At 33.8% G+C, this 25,417-nt stretch overlaps 2 protein-coding genes across 2 annotated transcripts; one reads left to right on the top strand and one right to left on the bottom strand.

The window, feature by feature from the left end:
- Positions 1–1,491: 1,491 nt before the first annotated feature.
- On the bottom strand, positions 1,492–7,994 carry LOC148629396 (uncharacterized). The gene is made up of 3 exons (XM_088550222.1): positions 7,420–7,994; positions 3,048–3,232; positions 1,492–2,094 (listed from the first exon to the last, which is right to left on the bottom strand). Exons 1-3 carry the CDS (start codon positions 7,608–7,610, stop codon positions 1,742–1,744), a joined length of 729 nt encoding a protein of 242 aa, XP_088406348.1. The 5' UTR covers positions 7,611–7,994; the 3' UTR covers positions 1,492–1,741.
- Positions 7,995–8,159: 165 nt separating this feature from the next.
- LOC148629395 (mannose-binding protein C-like) lies at positions 8,160–16,819 on the top strand. Its single transcript, XM_088574832.1, has 3 exons — positions 8,160–8,463; positions 15,447–15,629; positions 16,098–16,819. Exons 1-3 carry the CDS (start codon positions 8,160–8,162, stop codon positions 16,316–16,318), a joined length of 708 nt encoding a protein of 235 aa, XP_088430958.1. The 3' UTR covers positions 16,319–16,819.
- Positions 16,820–25,417: the final 8,598 nt, after the last annotated feature.

Here is a 25,417-nt window from a genome sequence, read left to right as displayed (position 1 = left end):
TTTTCGGGATGCTGGGATCAGAGTTTTTTAAGCTCAGGATTTCGGGATTTCTGAGAATTAAGCCCGGGATTTCGGGAAATAAATCCACCGGGAATCGGGATTTTAGCAGTTTTTAAGTTCCTTTGTTGTTCGGGATTTCGGGATTTAGTAAAAATAAAGTCGGGATTCCGGGATCAGACCCCCTCCAGCCCCCCCTCAGTATTGTGTTCACTGATTTATCCACTTTGTTTTTATTGGGGCAATTTAGAGCTTGCTACATGGAGGAAATTTCCCACTTGTTGAAGATCATGTGGCGACCTCTAGATGTATATTTTCTCGAGCGGAAACTTTGGTTAAGTTAAGATCCACAGTGGCAGCCATTTTGAAATGGCAAAAGAATCACAAGCTTTCATCTCCTCATGCCAACGATCATTTGTTTCCAGTTTTGTTTCATTTGGTCAAGCGGTTTCCGAGAAAAAGATTTTTACATGTTTTTCTCATAGGGTCCAATGTTAATGTAAGATCCTCGGTGGCGGCCATTTTGAATTTCCGATTGGCACCAAAATCACAAACTTACATCCCTTCATAAAAGTGAACATTTGTGTCAAGTTTTGTTTAATTTGGTCAAGCGGTTTCCGAGAAGAAGATTTTTACATGTTTTTCCCATAGGGTCCAATGTTAAACTAAGATCCTCGGTGGCGGCCATCTTGAATTTCTGATCGCCACCAAAATCACAAACTTTCATCCCCTCATATCAGTGAACATTTAATAGTGTCAAGTTTTGTTTAATTTGGTCAAGTGGTTTCCGAGAAGAAGATGTTTACATGTTTTTCCCATAGGGTCCAATGTTAAACTAAGATCTTCGGTGGCGGCCATTTTGAATTTCCGATTGGCACCAAAATCACAAACTTTCATTCGCTCATATCAGTGAACATTTGTGTCAAGTTTTGTTTAATTTGGTCGAGTGGTTTCCGAGAAGAAGATTTTTACATGTTTCTCCCATAGAGTCCAATGTTAAACTAAGATCCTCGGTGGCGGCCATCTTGAATTTCCGATCGGCACCAAAATCACAAACTTTCATCCCCTCATACCAGTGAACATTTGTGTCAAGTTTGGTTTTATTTGGCCCTGTGGTTTCAGAGAAGAAGATTGAAATGTAAAAGTTTACGGACGGACGACGGACGGACGGACGACGGACGCCAAGTGATGGCAAAAGCTCACATGGCCTTTGGCCAAGTGAGCTAAAAAGTACTGAAAACATTTTTATCGCTACGAAATGATCTCGCGAAAATCTACTATTTTTAAGCAACTAGAAATAGCTTGTACACCTATTCATGTTCTCTCAACCTTGGAAGCAGTGCATCCAAAAGTCACTAGTAATTGCAATATTTTAGTTGAGTTTGGAAAACTGACGAAACTAATGGGGTAAAAGCCATAAAAACTTATCCAATAATTCATAGCAAAATAACTTTATTTTCACTAATCTCACTGATTGAATCTTCATGACAATTATTGTTGACTTGTCCTTCTTATCGTTGCTTAGATATAAAAGTTAGTTGGACCAACCCAATACATTCTGGTCGACCAACGCCATGATCAGTGGAAGAAAATACTCGATGAAGCGATACGAAATCTCGTTGACTTTCCTTATTTTTTCTTCGTGGAGAAGCCTTTTCCTTTTACAGGCATCTAATATTTCTTTGAAAAAGATCACTGTATTTGTCATGTCTTTATATAGTGTTTTAATCTTCGTTTACGCATCTCAGGTGTCATCGGTTTTGAATGTAACAGATTTTTTCCTCTTCGCAGTTACTGGCCTTTGCTTTGTTTTCTTTCCTCTTGATTTTTCGAACATTTCTCTGTATGATTCTGCACGGCATTTTGGTCTGCTTTCTATAGCTGGTAGTTTTAGGGCTTTAAGAGGTCTCTCTGTATTGGATTCTTTTCGTTTTAGTTGTAGTTGATTGAAAAAAGTGTGGTCACGATTTTCTTGGTCTTTAATCCGTCTTTCCTGTTGGTATTCAATATCATTAAGTATTCCATCGCATTGGTCTTTTGACAACGTATAACTGTAAGATTCTGTGTTAATTTTTTCCTCAACGCCTTTTAGAAAACCTGGCAATAAAAAGTGGTTTTATTTCAATCATCCAACATACTTATTAATCATGGTTTTTTTCTTGAACTGGTACAATATTTGTCGATGTTGTTCGGTCCTAAATGTAGTAACCTCAAAATATACCGCAAGACGTAATAGTATGAACTATTCACAGTACAACAATGTAGATTCATTTATTTGACTGTGTTGATTTTTTTTCGTTTAAAATTTTATAACAATCGATCGATCGATCAATGCATTGATTGATCCATTGTGATCTAACGTTCTCACAGACACAATAAACATTTCCCTTGAATAAGAAAGAGGTGTTCGACAAAGGCATTAGTAAGCTGGAAATATTTGATCAGAACTTTTGTAAAATGTCATCAAAGATAACCAGTAAGCTTTTGTCCCTAGAACGTAATCGTCAAGGTACAGACCGAACATTTACAAAGCGGAAAATGAAATCAAGAAATAAAAAAAAAGCATTCACAGTAATGCAAAGTAAATGGGAAACACAGAGTGCAGGGGGAAAATATCCAATTTTTATTAATGGTACATTTGTGCACTGTTTCAACGATTTATAACATCTTTCAATCCAGATTTCGTTTTGTATAAGACATGTTAATATGAAGTAGAAAAAAACTCAAAGGTTACCACATACCAGATATATAACAGTCTACAGTTAAAATTTCCTTATAGATCTTTTGTTAATCAAATCCACATAAAATCAATACCACTTGGGTAATAACTCAGAAAGGGATATTATGGTGCATGGCCATTAGCAATAACAGTAATATATATATATATATATATATATATATATAAATATATATATATATATATATATATATATATATATATATATATATATATATATATATATATGTGTGTGTGTGTGTGTGTGTGTGTGTGTGTGTGTGTGTGTGTGTGTGTGTCTTTTCTTTTGTTTTTCGTATTTAAGGCTTATTACCCTTAAGTGAAGTAATTTCCAACTGTAAAGCTTTGATTTTCCTTCTTGACTCAGCTGGAGTTATGCTGTCCCAATTTACATCGGTTTTAAACTGCCACTGACCATGTTTTATCATACGAATTTCTGCTTTTATGTGCTTAACTTGGTCCCGTAACATCTTGTTGTGTAGTAACTGATATCCAAACCTGAAATAAGTCCAATAATAATTTATCTTGTACTCCTTGTAAGCTCACTAAACCTATTGATCATAAAATAATATTGTTTTGTGACCATAGCAACAAGTCCGCTTGTTTCTGAGATTTGAGAAATGAAGAAGACAACGACTATTTCCAAACAAATAACGAAAGATGAAAAGTAAAACACATAAATCAAAGATGTATAACAAAAGGGAGACTAACAGTTTTGTACATCATATGTATGCTCACTGCTATCAATGATAAGTCATAATGCAGAAAGGTGTGTCTATTATAAAACGGCCATCCCTCACTAAATTATATTCATACGTAAGTAATAATATATTAAACATATCATGGCGGTTATGTGATGGGGTAGATATGGGTCAAATTGATGAAGAGTTGCAAGTAGCGTGACTTTTTCAGAGATTTTTTATTAATCGATGTTGTTATCTGATTTCTGATTGGTTGATTAAAATTTTACAAAATATAATAAATTCCTTTTTTTAAACTTTGTTGTCCGCAGTCCTATTTTTCTTTTTACATACTTCTACGTCACATATAAAAATAAAATTCAAAAGAAAATTAATTTAACTTCTATCTTTGTGATTTACGTACACATACAGCACGTAGCATCTTTAACATGATCATAGAATTACTTAATGCCAGATTGGATTACATGTATCTCCCATGGTCAGTCATATACAATGAAATTGGTTTTATGTTATTCTCTGCTTGTAAGCTCACTAAAGCTATTGAAAATAAAAAAATATGTATTTGTAACCATAGCAACAAGTCCGCTTGTTTCTGAGATTTGAGGAATGAAGAAGACGACGACTATTTCCAAATAATTGTATCATATTAAATGACGAGAGATGAAAAATAAAAGAATAAATCAAAAATGTATAACAAGAGGGAGACTAACAGTTTTGTACATCATATGTATGCTCACTGCTATCAATGATAATGCATAATGCAGAAGCATGAGCATAAAACATGAAAGATTTATTTAAAGTCGGTTTCACATATAACAATACAACGTAAGCACTGTAGAGCTTTTATCCGACATACATATATGACAAGCACAATACATAAAACACATAAAACAATAAGCACATTATGCAAAGAATAAATAATGTTTTTAAGCACCGCAGTGTGTAAGCAAAGTTAAAACATATAAAGCAAACATAAAATGCAGATAAACTAACATTCATGCAATTACTATTACATAAAGCACTAAAAGTAATTCAAGCATTTAAAACGCAAATAAAAAGTTGTGCATCAAAATATAAAAGCCGGAGTATACAAAGATATATAGAAAGGTGTGGCTCCTAGAAAATGGCAACAAGTGTCAACAGTTAGAAAAAATGGTGACACCATGAGCTTGAACACTTGATCGAAGGCATTACCGTTGAAACAAAAACAAGTGTTACCATCAGGAAAAAAATGGCAAAGTATTACCATCAGAAAAAAAATGCCAAAGGCGTTAAAAACTATTAAAAAGTAACTATTTCACACATAATAAGAATAATTCCAAATAGTTTTGATTAATTTGTGTGGTTTGTGTCGTCGTTTGATTCAATATGCAATTACTTCTTCTTTCCTGTTGTCTTTTCAAACGTTACCATCTATTACCTTTTCTTAATTTATAGGGTAATACAAAACTGTTAAATAAAGGCTTGAAACAAATTAATTTCCAAATTAGGAAATTAGAGGTTTTTAATTTCTATTATACTTTTGTTCCCAATGTAATGGAAGTGATTTTAATCTGTTTACATGTACACAGGGTTTTGCTATTATCACGTGATTATCATATGATTTCGTTATGGATATAAATAGTAGTGAACTGAGCTCGGTGTTTTACCGTTAACTGTTGAGTCTTGCTTTATGTGTTTGAAAACAAGATTGAGTTAACAACACATGAGTAACAATCGTCGCAATGATTGGTCAATTCAGTAGGCATTTAGTATTTAAGCGAATTCATCGGCGCGGTTTATCGCTTCTTCTATAGACAGCCATTCAGGTGTGTAGCCCGCCGTCTTTACAGTCTGCACGTTCTTTCCCCTTAACTTATCTACGGTTATGCCGTTTTCTCATAGGACTGTAACATTCCGAGAGAATACTTTGGTTTAGATTTATTCGGACCTTTCGGCTTCTTTATACGCTAATTTATCATGAAATTATTTATATTTCTGTTTTTCTGTCGAGCTACAATTATGGCGCAGTGAACAAACGTTTAGGGTGTTAGTCGGTCACTTCCAGTTGCATTGTCATGCCGGTTAATTTTGAAGTTATTGAGAGTTGTGCATTTATAAGCGATATGCACCATTGTTTTGTAGCAAAGGCTTTGTACTTGGTCAATTAAACTATGTGTTTCTAATGGAGTTTTCATTTAGACAGTGTTATAGTTACAGAGCCCAATGCACGAACGTACCACACAACAGGGTGTCTTAATAAGGTTATTTAGTCTGAATATAAGTAGTTGAAATAGACATGTAAAATCCAGAAAAGCGAATACATTAGTGAATGTTCGAACATTTTCCATCATTTATTAAAAGAATAACACACTTCTTATATGGTTAAATTGGTATTGCTGTTTTCTTAGTCAGATTTCAAAGTGTTAACTGGCCATTTTCACTGAGAAACTTGCACATACAGAAGACTCCCGTTACACCGAGAAATCAATTGAAATAAAAGCTGCTCTCACTGTACATAAAAGGCAAAGTGGATCGATCGAATTAGCTCAAATTACATTTATTTCAAATATCGGATATTTTTTTTTACATTAACAACTTACTTAAACTAAGACCTCTGACTCTTTAACGATCGTTGGGTTTAGTTTAGGTTGCCTAACATTTGATACTGTATTATTAAAAGATACTTGCAGTAATCGACTTATGCTTATTTTGAATTCCTTATAGTCAACTAAATGTTGTCACTTGCGATTTGCCGTTGAAAAAACGCAAAATTATCGGATTTGGGTATGTTAAGATCTTGGACATTAGAACCTAGTTCTATAACTTTTGTTGATGACGTAAGAGTCACCTTATTGTGGCCTTTGATCTAATAGAGTAATGACCAAAACCAAATGTTGAATTTTACAAATAGACTAAGGATAATTCTGCCTCATATGTTAAACTAAAGTCAATAATGCAGAATTCAATACACGAACAGGATTAGTTAACATCAATAAATATGATAGAGGATGCCCAAAAAACAAAAACTAATCTTCAAAAGTAAGGCTTCATGGGTCACGATATGAAAAAGGGGTCAGGGCGTGAACATTTCTTTTTAAAGAATGTCGTTTGAGATCTACATCTCTTTACCATTCTTTATTTGTAATTTTAATTTAATATGGGGGATGTTGCAGGGGCCTACTTTTTCCCCCGTCGTGACTTCTTGTGCCAATTATCTCAACCACGAAATACATAAGAATATTTAATAAAATTATAGGGTTATTGTAGCGACTTCTTGCACTCGTTATTTCAGTATTGTAATTCGTATATGATTTGCATAATTATATATTACTACATCACCGGTGCCGTAGAACTTTAGTCACCTGAATTTGAATAGAGGATATCGCATCTTCACTTGAAGTTTGCCGATCTTAGCCGATTGACGAACTGTTGCGATACACAGCAAAGTTCAAAATTCAAAAATAAAGTCAGTACAACATAAGCTCTAATTAGAAACGTTCCAAACTGTCATGTATAAACCATTTTCGAAAAGGAAATACGCTAATTTTGCTAGTAATGTACAAATGTACGACGTGTCAAATGTTGTGAAATGGAAAAGAACATACTGTATATTATATAAGTATATATGTATGTTATAAATCGACCTTAAATCTTCAAGTTTCAGCTCACTAAAATTTGCTGATTATTTAATTCTGAACCAAGTCCATACATTGAGAAAATCATTAATTGATTGGGAGTTAAGTTTAGCAAAGCTTTGAATTCGCCTAGGTGTTGAAAGCAAAATCAGTGGCATAGTATATTTGAAGATGACTATGTTTTTGTCCGAAATATTGTTGACTTTCAGCACTCTTTTAAGCCATAGTTTGTAGTTCTAAGTGATTTCTTGACAAATCAGCCAAGAGTGCCATACATGTGCTTATGCCCTGTAACGGAACATTGAACTGTTAAGAGTGAAGTATCATTACCATGGGGCAACAAAGTGCAGGTCGGTAGCCTAATTACCTAGTTTTCCAGGTACCACCCGGTTCAATATCAACCTGTAGGTCATATCTCGTCTCAAACTCTGCAATCAATTCTTCCCATTGTTCAATTGATTCCTCTAATGCGTTTGTCATTGCATATTCATAATCGATTTCCTTTTGAATGTCTTCAATCGACTTGTAAGAATCAGCAATCATTTTAGGCCTGTCCATCTCTGTTCTTGTTCTTCTACAAAAGGACGTTTCCAAGGCGAAGCTGTGACGTTACAATCAGTATTTCGACTTTTGGATGGTTACATGGTGCCAATGACGTTCCTGTACTAAAACTTACTTCACATTTTGCATCTAAGGGGTTTCGTATAACTTTTTTTCTTTTTCTTTTGTTTTTTTTTCTTTTTTGCTTTTGAATGCACTCTGTTCACTTGCCCTTCAAAGTTATGTGCGACGAATTATTTTTAATTAACTTTGAAATGGAAATTTTAACTTGATAAAAATTCGATCTTAAAGGTGAAATTCATTACTTAATGGGATTTGCTTTCCTCTTTCTTTACAAATATCCGCTGTATTGAACTTAAATCGAGACAGAAACAAAGGATATCAATCTGTAGTCGATTAATTTATATCAATTCAAAAAAAAATCCGTGTCCCTTATTTGAAATTCAGAGTTTTGTTAGTTGAATTCTAATAGCATACTTTAAGTGTATTTTCGATAAACATTTACAGAGAATATAGAACACAATAATAGCGGTCTGACTACTAGCAATGCTTCCATCATTTTTGATTACATTTGTGACTTGTCTATCTGTGTTCGAGTGTACAAGAGTTCAGATTCTGCGTGCAAAAAATACGGGTAAATTCAGCGACAAATTCCCGCTTACGGGGACTTTGGGTACTTTATCAACAAGAAGTGTATCAGAGTGTCAAGCCACCTGTGTCTCGAACAAAGAATGTCTATCGTTTTTCTATAATGCCATAGAAAACAAATGTACGTTACATGGTGATTCATTCACGTATTCCGTGCCAGCAGGAACGGGATCTGGATGGAAATTTTATTTGACATTTGATGGTATGTATAACTTTGCTCAACGGACAACTACAATCATAAACTACTGATATATTCCTGTATTTTCAGTAAACTACTACAACCTTATCATTCATTTATTTTTTGTTATCATTTTTTTTCTTTTTAAAATTCACACATATCTATATTTCATTGTCGAATATTAGTAGGAGCGCTTGCCTGGGCCCATGTTTTTTCATACGCAGTCATAATGTAAATGACCTAGCCCTCATTTCAATTGGCGGATATATGTCATCCGCCTGTCATTTTTTCTGCCCGTCCTTAGGTTATTCTACACGCCCTGATAGGGACGAGCAAAATACAAGTACGCACATTTTTGTACATCATATCATATTTTGTACACAAAATCAGACAGATTATTTTGTGCGCACATTAAAACACGATGTGTGCATACAGTAATTACCTTTTGCGTACAAATTGACTTGTATATAATTGAGCACACAATACTTTTTTCTTTTTATTATTCTCATGGGTCTCTATCTGAGCACCGTACTTACCAGATGATAATTTAAAAAGAATAGAAGTAGTTTTTTTTTTTTTTTTTTTTTTTTTTTAAAAACAGCTCCATGTTTAAGATTACAAAATTTAATATATATATATTTTTTTAATTCAAAGAAGACATTCACAAATACAAATTGATGTTAAAAGGGTATGCGTTTGCGTATCTCTGTAACAAAAAGTTGAACATAGTTCTGTAAGACTAATGATAGTTCGTAAAAACATATGGTTTCGGTTACTCCAGCAGTGCTAGAGGTTGTCTAGCAAGCTATTTTCTGACTTGGTGCCATCCTAACCTCCACCATCTGACATATTGAAAGTCACCGCAAATGCGAATTAGCTAAATATGTGATTTAGAATATTTCAAGTCTTTTATTTACATAAAAGAAGTTTAACCTACCGGAAATCAAGCGATAAAAATCTTTTTTTTTTTTTTTGTTAAATTCCTAGAAAATATTTGTAATGACGACAGCAAATTGACCAGCAATGAATTAGGTCACTAATTTTACGGAATACAATATATTTTTGACAAAACGAACTTAAAGTTGGTAAAGGCAATTCTTTGGTTAATTTGATATGTTCGTTTTGCAAATTTTAAAATCCGTAATTTTATTAACCAACTGTGAAATTCACTTAAACCACTTTTAGAAAGGATTTCCAGGATTGCTGGATTTTCTAATCAGGTAGGTCATTTGTGTTTCTTCTATTTATTTACCTTATCCCGTCTTGTGGTAAAGTAACTGTATAAAATATTTTAAATGGTAAATATTTTACAATAATTCTGCCGATTCGAAAGAACGACGGAATGAGCGGTATGCAATATGGCACTCCGAAGTAAGAGGTTGGGGTATGAAGGAACGGAATTCCAACCTCTTACGTTGTAGGAGTAGGTTTCGGTATGCATTTTGATATTCTTTCATTTCGAATAAATAGCATAAATCTCAAAGTTGTTTCTTTATTTATGGAAAGAAGATGAAAGCAAATTTATAGAAGCAAGATCAGATCAAATTTCAAAACTATTTTATAAGACAACAGTCAATGATACAAAACAGACGACCGAAACAAAATCAATCATGCTGGACGTGTCGAATTCTGTGAACGTGTACACTGCATAATATAGTTAAGAAAGTAATCATGGAAACTGCATTTTACCGCTGTATCTAATATCCATTGACTCGTGCTAAATTGGACTATCTAGACAAAACTTTTTAGCATTCCAAGAAGGATAACTCCATTGCGGGAAAAGAATAACTGAGAATGAAATTTAAACTTTATCTGGATTCATGTCTTCCCTCAACATCGAAACAAAACGTAAGGACTTGCCTTACTTGTATTGGATTCCTAAAACTTTATAAGAATTCATACAAAGAAAGGTATACAGCTAGATCTTCATCTTGCTCCACGAAGTAAGTAGATGTCAATTCACCTCGCAAAGATATGCGTTGCAATTCCACATACTCTTATAGTGGCATAAATCGTATATGGATGCTTATAAATTCTTAAAGCTGCATTAGTTGTCATTTTCGTAATTTTTTGTTTCTGTTGAAATATGCCTTAACTTTGAATTATTTCTACTAAATTGTGCTTTTCCTGTATAACTTCATTTGATATCCACAAATAAAATGCATTAAATACATGAAATAGGTGTCTATATATTTATTGTCTTGCAAGACAAAAAATCTACCTTGATAAATCCGTATGCTTGTGACTTCTTGTGACCTTAATCCGCGCATGTGCTGTAAAGGTCGCCTCTTTAATAACAAACTTGATTGCAAAGCGAAAGTGGTATTCAACGGTAAGGAAGACCGACGGACTCAAGCAGTAAAAGAAAAAAGTTCGAATATAACGCAAGGATCCGTTTGAAATTTACCTATTGTGACATAATGTGGCTCAAATGTGTTCATTATTTATTTGAAAACTAATCAAGAAGTAGATGAAATGAAATGGAAACAAGATACGTGCTTACCTGTGTATCCCTTTTTGTGACTTTTTTACAAAGGTTAAAGTATTTTTAACCCAGATGAATGTCCTGTCGGCGATTTTCGGACGTAATGGCGAAAAATAATTAGATCAGAGCTATCGATCTTCCCTAATTTAAAAAACACAATATTCTGTAGGTATTATCGACATTCATTACTCCAATTGTATTACTACTACCTTATTTCATTGAATCAGCAAAATTCAGTAGAATCAAAACTTAACAAATTTGGCAGCTAATGCAGCTTTAAGATTTACTTGAAAACCTAAAATCCCGTAGTTTTTCGGAAATTAGTTCTCGTCAATTTTTTTTATTTCTCAGCTCTTTACGTTGCCACATGATAAATTTAAATCTCGTTTAAAAGGACTTATTCGTTAATCTTTTGCTGATTCGAGAAATTATATTGTTCTAGGTTATAAATGCACATGCTCCTATTAAAACATCTCAGAAGGGTCAAGTGTGCTACACAGAAAAGTAGATTTGCCGCATGCTTGATTTCCTCATTGATGACATATTTGTCACATTTGGAGGAGCTATGTTTCAGCAACAAGTTGGTATTTCAATGGTCAATAATTGTGCTTTTCTCCTAGCAGGCTTTGTTTTGTACTCTTGCGAGACTAAATTTCTTCAGAATTTCGTAAAGAATAAAGATATAAAAGATGCAAAATCCTTTAATTTTACATACAGATCATTCTTTTGGTAAATGATTACTTTCAATATATCCACCAGACCTCGAGATAAGGGGGCATACAGAAACAGCTTGTCCAGCAACTTTTTTTATCTACATCTCGAATTCGACGACAGTTGTCATCTCTGAACTAAGGTTTATGATAAAAAGAGACGACTTTAGTTTTAGCATTATAAATTGTCCTTGTACTTTCATCTCCTGCATATTGTGTTAATATTTCACTATTGATTCGCTACGGTAATTCTTTGATTTCTGCGTAATATACCCCTGAACCAGTAGTTTTTAACAGTTAAGTGATTATTTGTTAATGTTCATCAAAGGCATGATCTGGCATACTTGACAAATGCATCTGAGATCCACACCAGTATAGGAAACATTAGTTAGCCACTGTCAGATAGGAATAAAATTGTTCAATTCTAATATTTTGTTTGTTTGTTTGTTTTTATGTACAAAAAGCTCTGATGAGAACATAAATCGAATCAACCACCGAGAACTTACACCACGTGCAGTATAAGGGATGATGCCAGATCTGTGATGACTTACTTCCTTGACGTACATGTACATGTACGTCAAGAGTTTATAAAGTTTTTTTCTGAGACCTTGTACGTTTATATATACTAGGTTTTTTTTACAAGGAAATTTAAAACATTCGTGATGTTGCATTAAGAAGTGTGGACGAAGTGGTTGAAAAACATATTGATTCGCTCATGTTGAGAAAACTATTTTTAAAACCTCTGTTTTTCTCTTTCTCTTGTTGCTTCTTTCCAGAGGATTAAAAAAACACAATTTCCTGTATACGAAAGCTGACTTTGGGTGATTCCGGCCCAGATCTGACAAACATTTTTAACAATTTCCTAACCAAACATATCAAAAAGCGCACCATTTTTTCCGCCATTTCAAATCAAAATTTGGCAAATATTTTTTTTTTTTTTGCTAACTTGGTGACAATATACTTTTACATTCTTAATCTGAGGTTAATGCAACTCTCTATTATCTGTAAAAGTTTACAAAGTAATATTGGTAATTTCTTTGCTATCAAGGATTTTTTTATGACAGACAGCCCATAACAGACAGGTACACGCGAACGTGTCTATCACGGGTTCAATAGCCAATAGCAACACGTTAGGTGTTCAGATGGACAATGAATACATCAATCTATTTTTTTTTGTACGCAGGTCCAAATCTTTGTATAACGATGTACGTTATAAATTTCAAATTATACAAAAAACCCTTAAGAATCAATTACTATATAATGGAATTTTCGGGGTAATCACTGTTCACTCTACACGTTGATGCACTCCCAAACAGTTAAGAGTGGGGAAACGCTCTCGGACCCATGTGGGGTCTGGGAGTAGGCCAGAGCGTCAACAGAGCATCCCAGTCACTAGTAAGACATACTCTGAGTTCTTCGGTCGGGTATCCCGAAGGCTGGGTTCCGCTGCACCCAAATACTAACAGACATTTACTAACATAATCCCCGTAAGGGGCGGTCGTGCGAGATCCGGAAGGATAGTCAAGACTATTAAAACACCCAATCATCTTCATAATTAATAACTGTTAATCACACGTAGTTAATGAGTAATTATGTTATACAACACAATTACTTCATGCAAATTACTCATTGACCCTTTTTTATTATAATTCCACACATAGTGACGTTCTTACACTCGCCTGGGATTTCTTCCACTCCTGTGACAAATCTTCGTCTTTTCACTCGTTCCGCTGCGCTCCACTAGTCTAAAGATGGAATTTCTGACACTCGTGGCAGAAATCCCTGATCTTCATTAGAGTAGAGACTCGTGAAAGAACCTATTATACTTTGAGGCGCTGACAAAAACGGTGGGAACTAATAAAAACCAGTTTTTCCTGATTCCGTACATTCCATTTAATTCATTGTGAGTTAATAATGTTACATATGCCATGCCTTACTCAGAGCTACTTGCGTTTTTCTTGAATTAAAGATGTCTAAAAAAAAATACACATGCTAAACTATGTTTCGAAGATTTGAAAAAAAAGTGAAAAAGATGACGTCATAACTTTTCAAGTAAGTCGTTGACCCTTTATTTTTATTTCATAAATTGAAAGAAAATATGTTTTTCGGTGTATCGACAAAATATCAAAAATATATTGGTAGTGTAATGGAAGTGACTTTAACATGTTTACATGTACACATGGGTTTGCTATTATCACGTGATTATCATATGATTTTGTTAGGGATATTAACAGTAGTGAGCCGAGCTCGGAGTTTTACATTAAACTGTGGAGTCTCGTATTTAACATATGCTTAATGTGTTTGAAAACGAGATTGAGCTAATAACACATAAGTAACAAACGTCGCTTCGATTGGTCAATTCAATCGGCATTTAGTATTTAAGTGAGTTCATCAGCGTGGTTTACCGCTGCTTCTATAGATAACTATTCAGATGTGCAACACACCGTCGCTATGCTTTAAGACTGTTACAATCTGCACGTTCTTTGCTTCTAACTTATCTACGGTTATTCCGTTTTCTTATAGGAATGTACCATTCCGAGAGAATGCTTTGGTTAAGATTTATTCGGACCTTTCGGCTTCTTTATACGCTAAATTATCATGAAATTATTTGTATTTCTGGTTTTCTGTAAACAGACAAGGTGTCAGTCACTTCCAGTTGCATGGACATTCCGGTTAATTTTGAAGTTATTTTATTAAGCATTATGCTTTTATAAGCGATATGCACCATTGTTTTGTATCAAAGGCTTTGTATTTGGTCAAATAAACTGTGTGTTTCTAATGGAGTTTTCATTTAGACAGTGTTATAGTTACAGAGTCCAGTGCATGAATGTACCACATAACAGGGTGTCCTGTACGAGGTTACGAAGTCAGAATATAGGTAGTTGATATTGACACATAAATCTGGAAAAGCAAACACAGCTGTATAATACAGAGAGTATGCATACATATGTCATGACAATAGGATAATGCATAAGGACAATAAAAACTTTATATCATGAAACATTTTACCAATTTAGAAGTTAGTTATAACAGGGCTAACAAAAATTATGAAAGGACTTGGGTGTTTGAATTCATATGGTTCTTCGGGGAAAAAGTGAATGATTTTACGTGATGTTGTTCGATTGTCAAATGATGTACATGATTTGAATATCGCCAAAAAATTAAAAAATTCGAAAGGCCTGTCTGCAGCGGTTGGTAATAAAGGAAACAAACGTTTGTCGCTGCATAGAGCTTGGTTAAAATGGCGGTAACTTTGTGTAAATAACCCGATTGAACTGAAATTCGAACTGGATCTGTATTTTTATGACACTTAGAAAATATCATTCGATATCTTCTAAAACCTCCGATCACTTAATACAATGTTTTGGAGGGTAGCACATAATATCTCGCCACTTAATGTACCAGGGTATCAAAGCTGTTCATTTCTAATACGGACTAGGTAGAGAGTGTCAGTAAAATGAACTATCAGGCTCAATTTTATTTCAAAATAATCAATTTACAAGGCAAACAAACTGACGTCTAAATAACAGGTCAAAACAGGGCCGGGTCAAGACACATTGAAAAGGAAAGGCGCCACCCGAGGTTCCTCAGAAAAGACGGGTGTGTGCAAGGACATTATTTGCCGTTTTTTTTCAGTCAATTTTACACATGAAAATGACAAATTTTCCGATAAAAAGAGGGTGTCAACCCCTGCATTCCCCCTGGTTCTGCCACTGTCAAATGGAAAAACATGATGATATAGATGACTACTCTAGGAAAGAATTATATTTTCGCATATGTTTTTGTGGACGCATATAGTTTTATACTTCCAGTAACTGGGCGCTGTCCGTCGAAAAACGGATTCCTGTACCAAAGAGAGTTAGACCTTTGTTTCAACTTGAACACACCAGTGAAAATCGACTTTACCACCATTAAACAACTATGTCAAAATTACGGAGGAGAACTAATTAGAATTGAAACAGAGAAGAGACAAAAGTTTATCGAGATGATTACAGGTAATCCAATATTATACATGTTGATAGAGTGAAAGCATCTATTTAGCCAACTTTAAATACTTTTATGCATTTCGAACGGTCTGACAGCACATAATCAATTCATGACGATCCAGGACCCAAGCGCCTAGTAATAGAACATGTTAGTACACGTATCTAGAATTAGATTGAGAACCAAGAAAGTATAGTTACAAGCACATATTTATACATTAACTATTATTAATGCCAACAAATTTCCATAAAAAAGACGGAATCAAGAGAAATTCGGTGATGATAAATTCATCAGAAGAAAAAAATGAACATGTGGCAATGCTAGTAAGAAAAATAAATGTTCGGCGTATATAGAATGTGAATTAAGAAAAAGAACCCGTGACTTATCGTGCATCCTGCTTTTCACATAAAACTTTACATAATGTTTCCTTATAAGTTGAGATAATCGCTGTTTAATATGAAAAGTTATTCTTTCCCTAGCAAATGAAAACACTGAAAGAATTTGTATCCAGGGTACAGACTGTAAAACAGTACCAGGAACATGGACATTTGACGATGGAACTTACATGACTTACTTCAACTGGGATGATAATGAACCAAATAATGGAAAATGCTATCTAGAAATGAAAAATTATAAATGGCACGACCTTTTTGCTATTAACGCAAATCCATGTTTGCCAATATGCGAAAGGAGATTTTAAAAACACTAACACGCTTTAGTTATATACACTTCCCACTTGCAGGTTCTTAATTAAAAATGGTGCGTAATGCTCATCCATTTTTTTACGGAAATGTAGTCCTTAAAGCACATTCTTTATGAACTGCCATAAATAGATTAATTCGTTAAGGATATAATCTTCAATTAGTGTCTTTTCTTTGAATCTTCTTTTCATAAATAGAAATATTCAACCCATAATTGCATCCCTACGTATTTGAATATTGAACTACATCAAATCTTACTTATTTAGCACTTGACGTTACTACATGTACTTCTATCTAGTCCACTTGAGTTGCAGTAACCGATAATTTATAATGCTAGTATTCATTCTTTCTGCTCTACTGCGAGCGTTCTTTAAATGGATATCTCATTTTGTTTTATAGCGTATGTTAAGATATTCCAAGGGAAAAATTGTATGTATTATTGAGTGAATTTTATTTTGTGTAAAACTTATTTTTCTTAACCTAACATTAAAGGGGCTGTTTATGGCCATATAAAAATATTCATTATTTTGTTTTTAGATTGTACGCTAGTGTACGTGTTGCATTTCACCATATCACTCCGTTCTGTTTTCTACAATAAACAAATTATTGCTTGATCTGAAAATTGGTAAAGGGATTTTAGTCTAGGAAAGGTTCAGTAGTCGGGTGTCTTATTGAGGTGATTTAAAACTGGGAGACGCGGCTTATGAAAGGAAACAACAAAAATATAAGAAGAGTAGTTGAATCAAAAGTGTTGAGAAACACTCAAGTTCGTCAAAACTTAGAAGGATGCAAAGTCTTATCTACATAGGAAAGGAAGGGGTAGTCGAAGGAACATAAATATTAAATTTAGGCAGTACTGATGTTTCAGACAAAAACATATTTAAGTTTTCGAGAACCACTTGAATTAATAAGAAAAATACAACTGGTGAATATCATATACTATAGTATCTCTTGTACATCTTCATTAGTTGCCAATAAACGATAATCTTAATTACAAGTTCTCTTTTAAACATGCCTTTTGGTGACAGTTTTTATGAGTTTAAATAACGCATTTTTTCTAACGCAAAAGAACTGAACATATTTTATTTCAAACTTATGACACATAGAAGGGGGTATTATAGGGCAGTGTAAATACAAAAAAAAAACCAAAAATACAACAAAAAAAATTTATCACCCGATTAGAAAAATATGGATACTAATATTTATAGACACGTGTTCGTCTGTGGATATTGGAAACTACCCCTTTTACAACGGGGCAACCGTCATCGGGGTAATGAAGATTACGTCTATAAAGTACATTTAAAAATTCGAAAGTTCATTACCCATTGATGCTCGATAGAAGAGAAAATCGTTTGTTAAAAAGCCTTTTCAATATGTCAGTCCCTAACTTATCAAAATAAGACTCGGTAGCATCACTAATGAAATAGCCATGGTCACCAGCAAGAAAAAAAAAACAAACAGGAGGAGGTAAATCAGAAAAATTCACAGTCAAAAGTTCATTATCAACACATGATAAACTACAATATCTGACAACTGCAAGGGCCTAACATTCTGAAAGGAAATTCGCAAAATTTCCGTTTGGTGGCAAAACATAGTTCGCAATCATCAGAACCCTTCAGACGAAACCGATTTAAGTCGCTATTTAAACATCATGCCTTATTACGACACAAAAACTTCCATCTTCAACCATCGAAATCCGAACTTGCGAGGTATCGCTGTTGTCCCCTTCGTCAGTAAAAATACATGTATTCAGACAAAGTAGACTTTGTAGACACATCTCGCAACAGCTCAGAATTCAATCACTGGCCCATAAAACATTGAAGTTACTTGTTAAAATTATCTGCACCAAAACAAAAGTCAAGTCCAACGTTCTCAAAAACAGATTTGATGTAGGGAGAGTAAGACCGTTCGACTGAGGAAGTACGGCGCAGTTCATTAAGCACTATTTAACACAATATCCACCCCCCGGAGCGTTGAGTAAATACGCATTATCTATCTAGGAAGTCATTTATAGGTTCACAGCCTAATTCTAGGAGAACGAACGATTTAGACATGTTCATTTTAGTTTTAAAAAGAGTCTTATAATGCCACTCGGTATTGCATACTACTAAAGACCTCTTGGCTTCTTGAGAGAAAGACATCCATGTGCCGCATCCGTGACCAATGGCCGGTCTAAGCACATTGCTCCATAGTGGGTTGCCAAATTCAACACGGTTGAAGTTTACATGTTCACTAAGTAAGAAAACTCATCTTATGATTAAGATTGTTTTCCATACTATCTTTAATATAAGTGTTGATATGGTAATACGGTTTCAACAATCAGGAAACGTAAACGCCGCGATATTTGTATCGGTGATGAAGTTATTGCCTAATTTCCAACGTTTATCTCTATCGACTCGTTTTCTGATGACCACAACATTGGACTTATTTGTATTGAATTTCAAATTCTATTTACCAGCAAACTTCGCGGATATTTCGAGCAAAGTATTAAGATCCTACTCAGATTCGACCATTAGCGTAATGTCATCACCGAATAAGAGCGCATTTATCAACTGCATGCAACGCGAATTCCGACCTTTGAGTCGTTTAACATACAAACTAAAAAGTACACAACCTTGTTTGACACCATCATCCCGATCGAACCATTCAGTTTCAAATTCACCAAACAAGACCCGATTTTCGACGCTACTATAAAGATTATGCAGTAAACGCCAGAATTTCACCTGGATACCATGTTGCCACAGGTCATATAACAGCCCGTCTCGCTAAACTCTGTCAAAGAGTAATCAAGGGAACCAATATTCTAGCGGTAATCAAAAGAATGTAATCCAGGGACAAAGATCAGACGTGGAAAACAGACATACACAACAAAGAAATAAGGTATTTTGAAAATCAGCCATCTGAGGCTGAGAAGAGAACCTAATACGGCAGGTGACTGAAACGTTCCGGATCCCATTCTTCATTTAAATTACACCTGTTTAATATTACATATATTACATCTGTCTGTGTATAAATGCTTAACTACATTTTAACAACACATACACCAAGTTTCAACTTTTAATTTTAAGTTTTACAAAATTTGACAGGGGTAACTTGGTGTGTGCGAAACAGTGCGTCTTAATGTAACCGTATAGAGAGCCGTAAGTTCGTCTATTTCCTTGTCCTAAAATAACCGATAGTCTTTTTCCGATAGTTACGTCGGCGGCCTCACATACCCTACATCTCCAATTATTCCATATTTTATCAATATTACCCATTTATGTTGTGAAATATCCCAATTTTCTAATTCCATCTGCAAAGTTGCTGGAAAGGAAACCCAATCGGTGCTATCATCAATCTTCCAAATGAACTTCGGGGTTTTCTTGATCTCTGTTTTGACACAATTCTTCAGATTAACTCGGAAGAGAACATGTTCATTACAAAACTCGTAGAAACCACAATCATCAACAAAAGCAGACGTCACTTGATCAGTAAGACTTGTGGACACGAGATTATAGTCAATCGTTGATCTCTAATCATTCATGATCCGGGTAATAAGACTCGTACATCGAGGCATGGTATTAATAGTATTAATCAATGTCAGCTCAGTAGCTTCGATAAACTGACTTAGTCGGTTACCGTTATATGTGGGAAACGTGACGGGAATGTTTTATTAGTATATGGATAGTTTGTTACACATCAACAATTAAAATCACCCATCAATATTACCTTATACCCTTGGTTGTGAAAGTTTCCAGCATTCTCTAACAGCTCAAAAAATAGCTCGTCAGTTATTGGTTTGTCTTTGCCATCATTAGAAAAATACGTGACGCCTATTGCAACTTTGACATTATTTAATCACACCAAGATCCCCAATCTTTCATACTGATCATTGACTGTCAGCTGAATTATCATCTATTACCATAATGTCGGTTATAATATATAACCGAATTCCACCATTTGTAATACCATTAGTTCTACATCTCCCAATTCATCTATGACTTTTACTGAGACTGACAGGTCCGTGGTTTGTTTTCATAAATGTCTCGGCTAGACCAAAAATGTCACAATTGTTCAACGCTAATATTAAGTGTTTATTAAATTCGTACGTTTTATTAGTTTTATCAGATAATCCAGGAATATTTAAAAATTTATCACTGACACTAAGATCACTTCTATTCTTTTGATTTTGTTTTTTACCAGTTTATGTTTCCAATCCTTGAATTTCTTTTATCTAAACACTTCTTACTGGTGTGCAATAGAATAGCATAGCATAGCATAGCATAGCATAGTATAGCATAGAATATTTTCCAAATTACAGGGCCCATAAAGAGCATAGAAATCAAGTACAATGAATAATGTAATCAAGTAAACAAAAGCACATTACATGTATGTATCATTATATCATTATAAGCCTCATTCTGAATTAGATCCATAACAAAACAAAATCAAAGTATTCATGTACTGAATCAATTTATATCGATCGTCTAAATTTTTACGCCTTAAATAATCGTCAAATTGCAAACATTTGGAATAAAAGAAAAGTACGAGGATCAAATTCAAACGTATCTAAACAAAAGCTCATTGTTACAATTGTTGATGTTGAACTCTTTGATTTATTTTTAAATTCACCATTCTGATAACGAAGGACATTACAAAAAATACACACACAAATTTCATAAAGCATCGTATCACTACGCGAGCTTGCGTAATATTCAGGCTCGATGTCGGTTTACATGGAACATCTAGATGAATGAACACAAAACATCCGACATACTGCGTAATTTAACTACAAACTACTAGTTGGCCTTTTCCAGTTTCTAAATATTATCAAGTCGAAATTTAATTATAGACCTCCAGGTCAAAACTGTGTGTCAAATCATTCAAACTTAAGCCGCCACAATCATTGAAATAAATTCTTAGATACATTCCCCTCTTAACTAGCTAATTCCTCAGTTGATATAAACTTTATAGCTCAAGTGGTACAAGTTATCGCATAGACACCTATGTTTCAATTACAGTGCTTATTTTCTTGGGCATCCAGTTCCAGACACACGTACATTAACATAAACACCAAAGTCTTAGAATACAATTTTAACAATTATGTATTATGGTGCAAACAACACTAGCCATGCACTTTTAAGGCCCTGGAGCGCCTGTAGCTTTATTATCTTTACACATGACTAAAATAGCCCAATAGAATGATTATTACAAGAAGCAGTATCACTAGACTGACACCATTCCCGAGAAATGCATTATCGAAATTCCTATGCCATCGTCTAAGCAAAATTTTATTTTTTTATTTGTCACCTTCGGGCTTTTGAGGTCATTAGGCGTTAATAACAATACACGATACAGTGAGTAATACATCGGGATGGTTTCAGGGGTTTTGTAAAACATTTGGCAAAAAAAAAAGAAAAAAAAAGTGAGTGGCTGATGATAGCATGGATTCCCTTTCTTTATATAAGTTTCTTGATCGGATCCACTGGACCTTTTTGTAAATATTTGGATCCGTCAGAGCCTGCATGATATATCAGTAGGCTGCTTTAGCATTCCGACAATTTATAGCCTCCAAGGTTTTCATTTCTATCTATATTTTAAAAATAAATAGACAACTTTAATATATCGACAGTAAATGACCGATTACATAGAAATAAGCAGGTACTGCATGATAAGAGATTAGAAATCAACTATTTTAATTGGGTCGTTGTTAATACAAATGTACAATCCTAATTAATCAGCAGATGAAGTTCGCAGTAAAAGTTGCTTATTGAGTTTGTTTATTAGAGTAGATATCATAAAATTGAATTCGATATCTTAGAAATACGTACAAAATAGATCTAGCTAACTGCATTTGAACCTATTGTTATATATTGGATTAATTATGAGTCAGTAAATAGTAAATGGTAATTAGCTAGATCAGGATTAAGATTAATGTTAACATTTGTATGCACAGACTTTCTCACGGCCATCTGTTGATTGATCCCAGCATTAGAGGATAAAGATCTATAGTTTTATTTTGATAACATTTTATGACACTATCCGTCGTTGAACATTACACTGATTTAATTACATTCTTTTGACAAGTAAATATTTTGGTTCGATTGCACTTTAGAATGTTAGCCATTGGTCAGACATAAATTTTTTAATATTTTATTTACAATTTGTGGGAGGAATTTTTGGTGTGTTATAGTCTCTGCACATTTTGTATCTTCACTTAGCTAACCATCATGCTCCGCTCTTATAACATCGAGCGTTACTTATGTTAATTGTAAAATACTGTACCATCTATGTAACATCATAATAAACGATATATTTAGAACAATGGATTAAATACTTGAAACAGTGGAATGCCCAGCTCCTGTTTATTAATTTGTTGACTTTTTCCGGACCGATACATTAACAGTTGAATCTCCAGTTGTTTACACTATATAAATTATATTTCTGCGGCAGTGTAAGATAATTGCAGATGCTATCAGGCTTTACAAATCGAAAGGCTCTGGTGACTGCTATATCAATTCTGATCTTCGATCTAAATTCATAAAAAACAAATATATCAAATAATAACAGTATCAAAGCATGCTTTTTCTTAGATCAAAGGAGCTACTAATATATTCACCGATTTTCTCCATGGTAGACAAGTTTTATTGTGTTAATAGCCAGAAACATTTTGAATATTCATCAACATATATATTATCAAAGTTATGACAAGTGGTAGAAATATACTGAAAGAGTTTTAGAGAGAGAGTATTTAATTAAGAAATGACGCTCATCCTCAACTTTATTATTTGTACAGTTTGAGCAGTGACGCTCAGATTTATCAATACGTATTTTTTTAATATCTTAATGAGTGAACACTAATATAATTTACAGAATGACTGCCTTTTTAAATAAATGATATCTAAATACTTTTCTTTCAAAACAATCTGTAAATAAAAAATAGTATTTAATAAAACTGTCACTCAATTTATTTTTTTCACTAACTTAATACATAAAGTACCAAGTTTTTGATTCGAGGAAAATCCTTTGTTCCACCCAAGCCCCACCTCGCGGAAGTGTATATTGAGCATGCTCATCAACTTATCACAAAAGGGTATATTAGCAAAAATAGATAAGTCATATCCACTGGAAAAAAATAGAAGAGCGAAAGTCTTGTAATGCATTCAAGCCAGAAAAGACGCAATATCCCATGAGATTAAAAAAACTTGCATATGACTTCTGATTAGACCCGACAATTCCTAGCCGTCCCAAAATAAACATGATATTAGAAGCGTGAAAATCACAACAAAACAATTTTCAAGACATAGTATTCATATTTAAAAAAAAAAACTCTAACAGAAATATTACATGAATTCAAATTGAAATTATTTCTTTTAGAAAAAAATATGCTCATCCGCACTTATCGGAGGAAGAAAAAAATAAGTATCCTGTATATGCGCACCTCATGTGTGGCTGTTGCTAGTAAAGACACAACAAATAACTTTCCATAAAGCCTGTCTTGATAGAAAATACACCAAATGTGTTGTGCGCTTTACTTTACTTATCCGATCATGAACTTAGTGATCATCTGGAAGCTCCAAATGTTAGGAGAAATATGATTATATCTCGATTCATAATAAAAGAATAAAAGAAAGCTCACATTAGTACGAAAATATTCCAAGCCGTATGAATTATATATACACACTTTAAACAGGTTTTAGACCATTTTGCAAGTCACCAATTTTGCGCTATGCTCAGCTTAAAAGTCGAAAGTAAAATTCGTCACAAAATCATTGTATTGTGTTACATGACTGTTCAGAAAATTTTGTAGTAAGGAAAAGGTAAAGGTACAATCAACACATTTTCAGAGAACAGATGTCTCAATTCACGCTTCGATAATTCATAGACATTCTGTTTAAGAGGTAGATAGCGTCGTTTCCCATTATTTCATTTATGCCATTTTTATCACTTAACATTTCTTTGAAATAAGGGCTGATGAAAAACATGATCATTGTTTTACAAGTAAGCTACAGTCTTTTCTAAAATAATATACAAATCTCGTAATTGCTTCGGTACTTTGCGAAATATTTGTGCTGAAAACAATTACAAACTATTTATTAGGAACTCAGAAACTATTTTGAAACAAGCCACGCAAAAAAGACGCCGCCGGAGGATTTAAAAAAAATTAAGTCGATTTAGCTATTTTACGCGGCACGATCGTCGTTCAAAATGCTCAAGACTTTTTACATATACTGTGAAAAAATACTAAGCAGTACAAAGTCCCATTATTGTAGGTGCCGAATATTCTGAATAAACCGTGATTCAGTACAAACATATAAACCAATCCTGGGCATAAGAAATTTACACCAAGTACTTAACACTTAACCAGAAAACTTGTATTCACGTATCTTTCATGCTATTCATGCGATGAATGCATATTATTCAGCGTGCAATAACAGCGCAATTAGTAGCAATGAGGTTGTGTATACATTCAGACCTGCAGACCAGAATACGGAAGAAGATTACGAAAACGAGCCTGACTACTCATTGGTCGACTTAATTACAGATTGAAAAGTACTAGCCTTATACAGTTTATGTGATATCCCTTAAACTTTATAAGATTGCTCATAAACTACATAAGATATACCGTATTTATATTAATTCCATTTGTAGATTTATTATATAATTTAGTAGACATTCTCTATCTTAGAAGATATCTATAATATATATATGATATCTGATATAATTATGTTAATAAGATATCTTATAAACTTCATAAGATATCATATATACTTAATGAGCTATCTTTTAAAATGTATGAGATTTTTTATAAACTGTGCATTATGTAAGATATATAAATTATATAAGATATCTTATACAAATAGAAGGTATCTAATAAATTATATAAGATATCTACAAATTGGAATAAATATAAATACAGCGTGTCATAATGTACTGCATTATGCTTGGAAAACAGTCAGCTACAACAATCAGAAAACGTGAGTTTAATTCGACAGTACTGTAAAGGCTACTGCAGCATCCGACAAAGAACTGCATTCGGTATGACATTGTCGGCATCATTTCTATGGGCTTTTTTTAACCTCCGTCAGTACTACTGTGACCTGCATATATTCTTATTT

The sequence above is a fragment of the Perna viridis genome, chromosome 1 (assembly GCF_037379345.1).
Source record: "Perna viridis isolate PV_CMFRI_1.1 ecotype Kerala chromosome 1, ASM3737934v1, whole genome shotgun sequence".
Classification (NCBI taxonomy): Eukaryota; Metazoa; Mollusca; class Bivalvia; order Mytilida; family Mytilidae; genus Perna; species Perna viridis.
This window is presented reverse-complemented; position numbering and strand designations above follow the sequence as displayed.

Excerpts from the sequence above, each read along its gene's own strand:
- LOC148629395 (XM_088574832.1), top strand. The coding sequence starts at position 8,160 with ATGCTTCCATCATTTTTGATTACATTTGTGACTTGTCTATCTGTGTTC. Across the intron at positions 8,464-15,446 it reads ATTTTATTTGACATTTGATG|TAACTGGGCGCTGTCCGTCG; the intron begins GTATGTATAACT and ends TTATACTTCCAG. Across the intron at positions 15,630-16,097 it reads GTTTATCGAGATGATTACAG|CAAATGAAAACACTGAAAGA; the intron begins GTAATCCAATAT and ends TTCTTTCCCTAG.
- LOC148629396 (XM_088550222.1), bottom strand. The coding sequence starts at position 7,610 with ATGGACAGGCCTAAAATGATTGCTGATTCTTACAAGTCGATTGAAGAC. Across the intron at positions 3,233-7,419 it reads GGTGGTACCTGGAAAACTAG|GTTTGGATATCAGTTACTAC; the intron begins GTAATTAGGCTA and ends GACTTATTTCAG. Across the intron at positions 2,095-3,047 it reads GGAAATTACTTCACTTAAGG|GTTTTCTAAAAGGCGTTGAG; the intron begins GTAATAAGCCTT and ends TTTTATTGCCAG.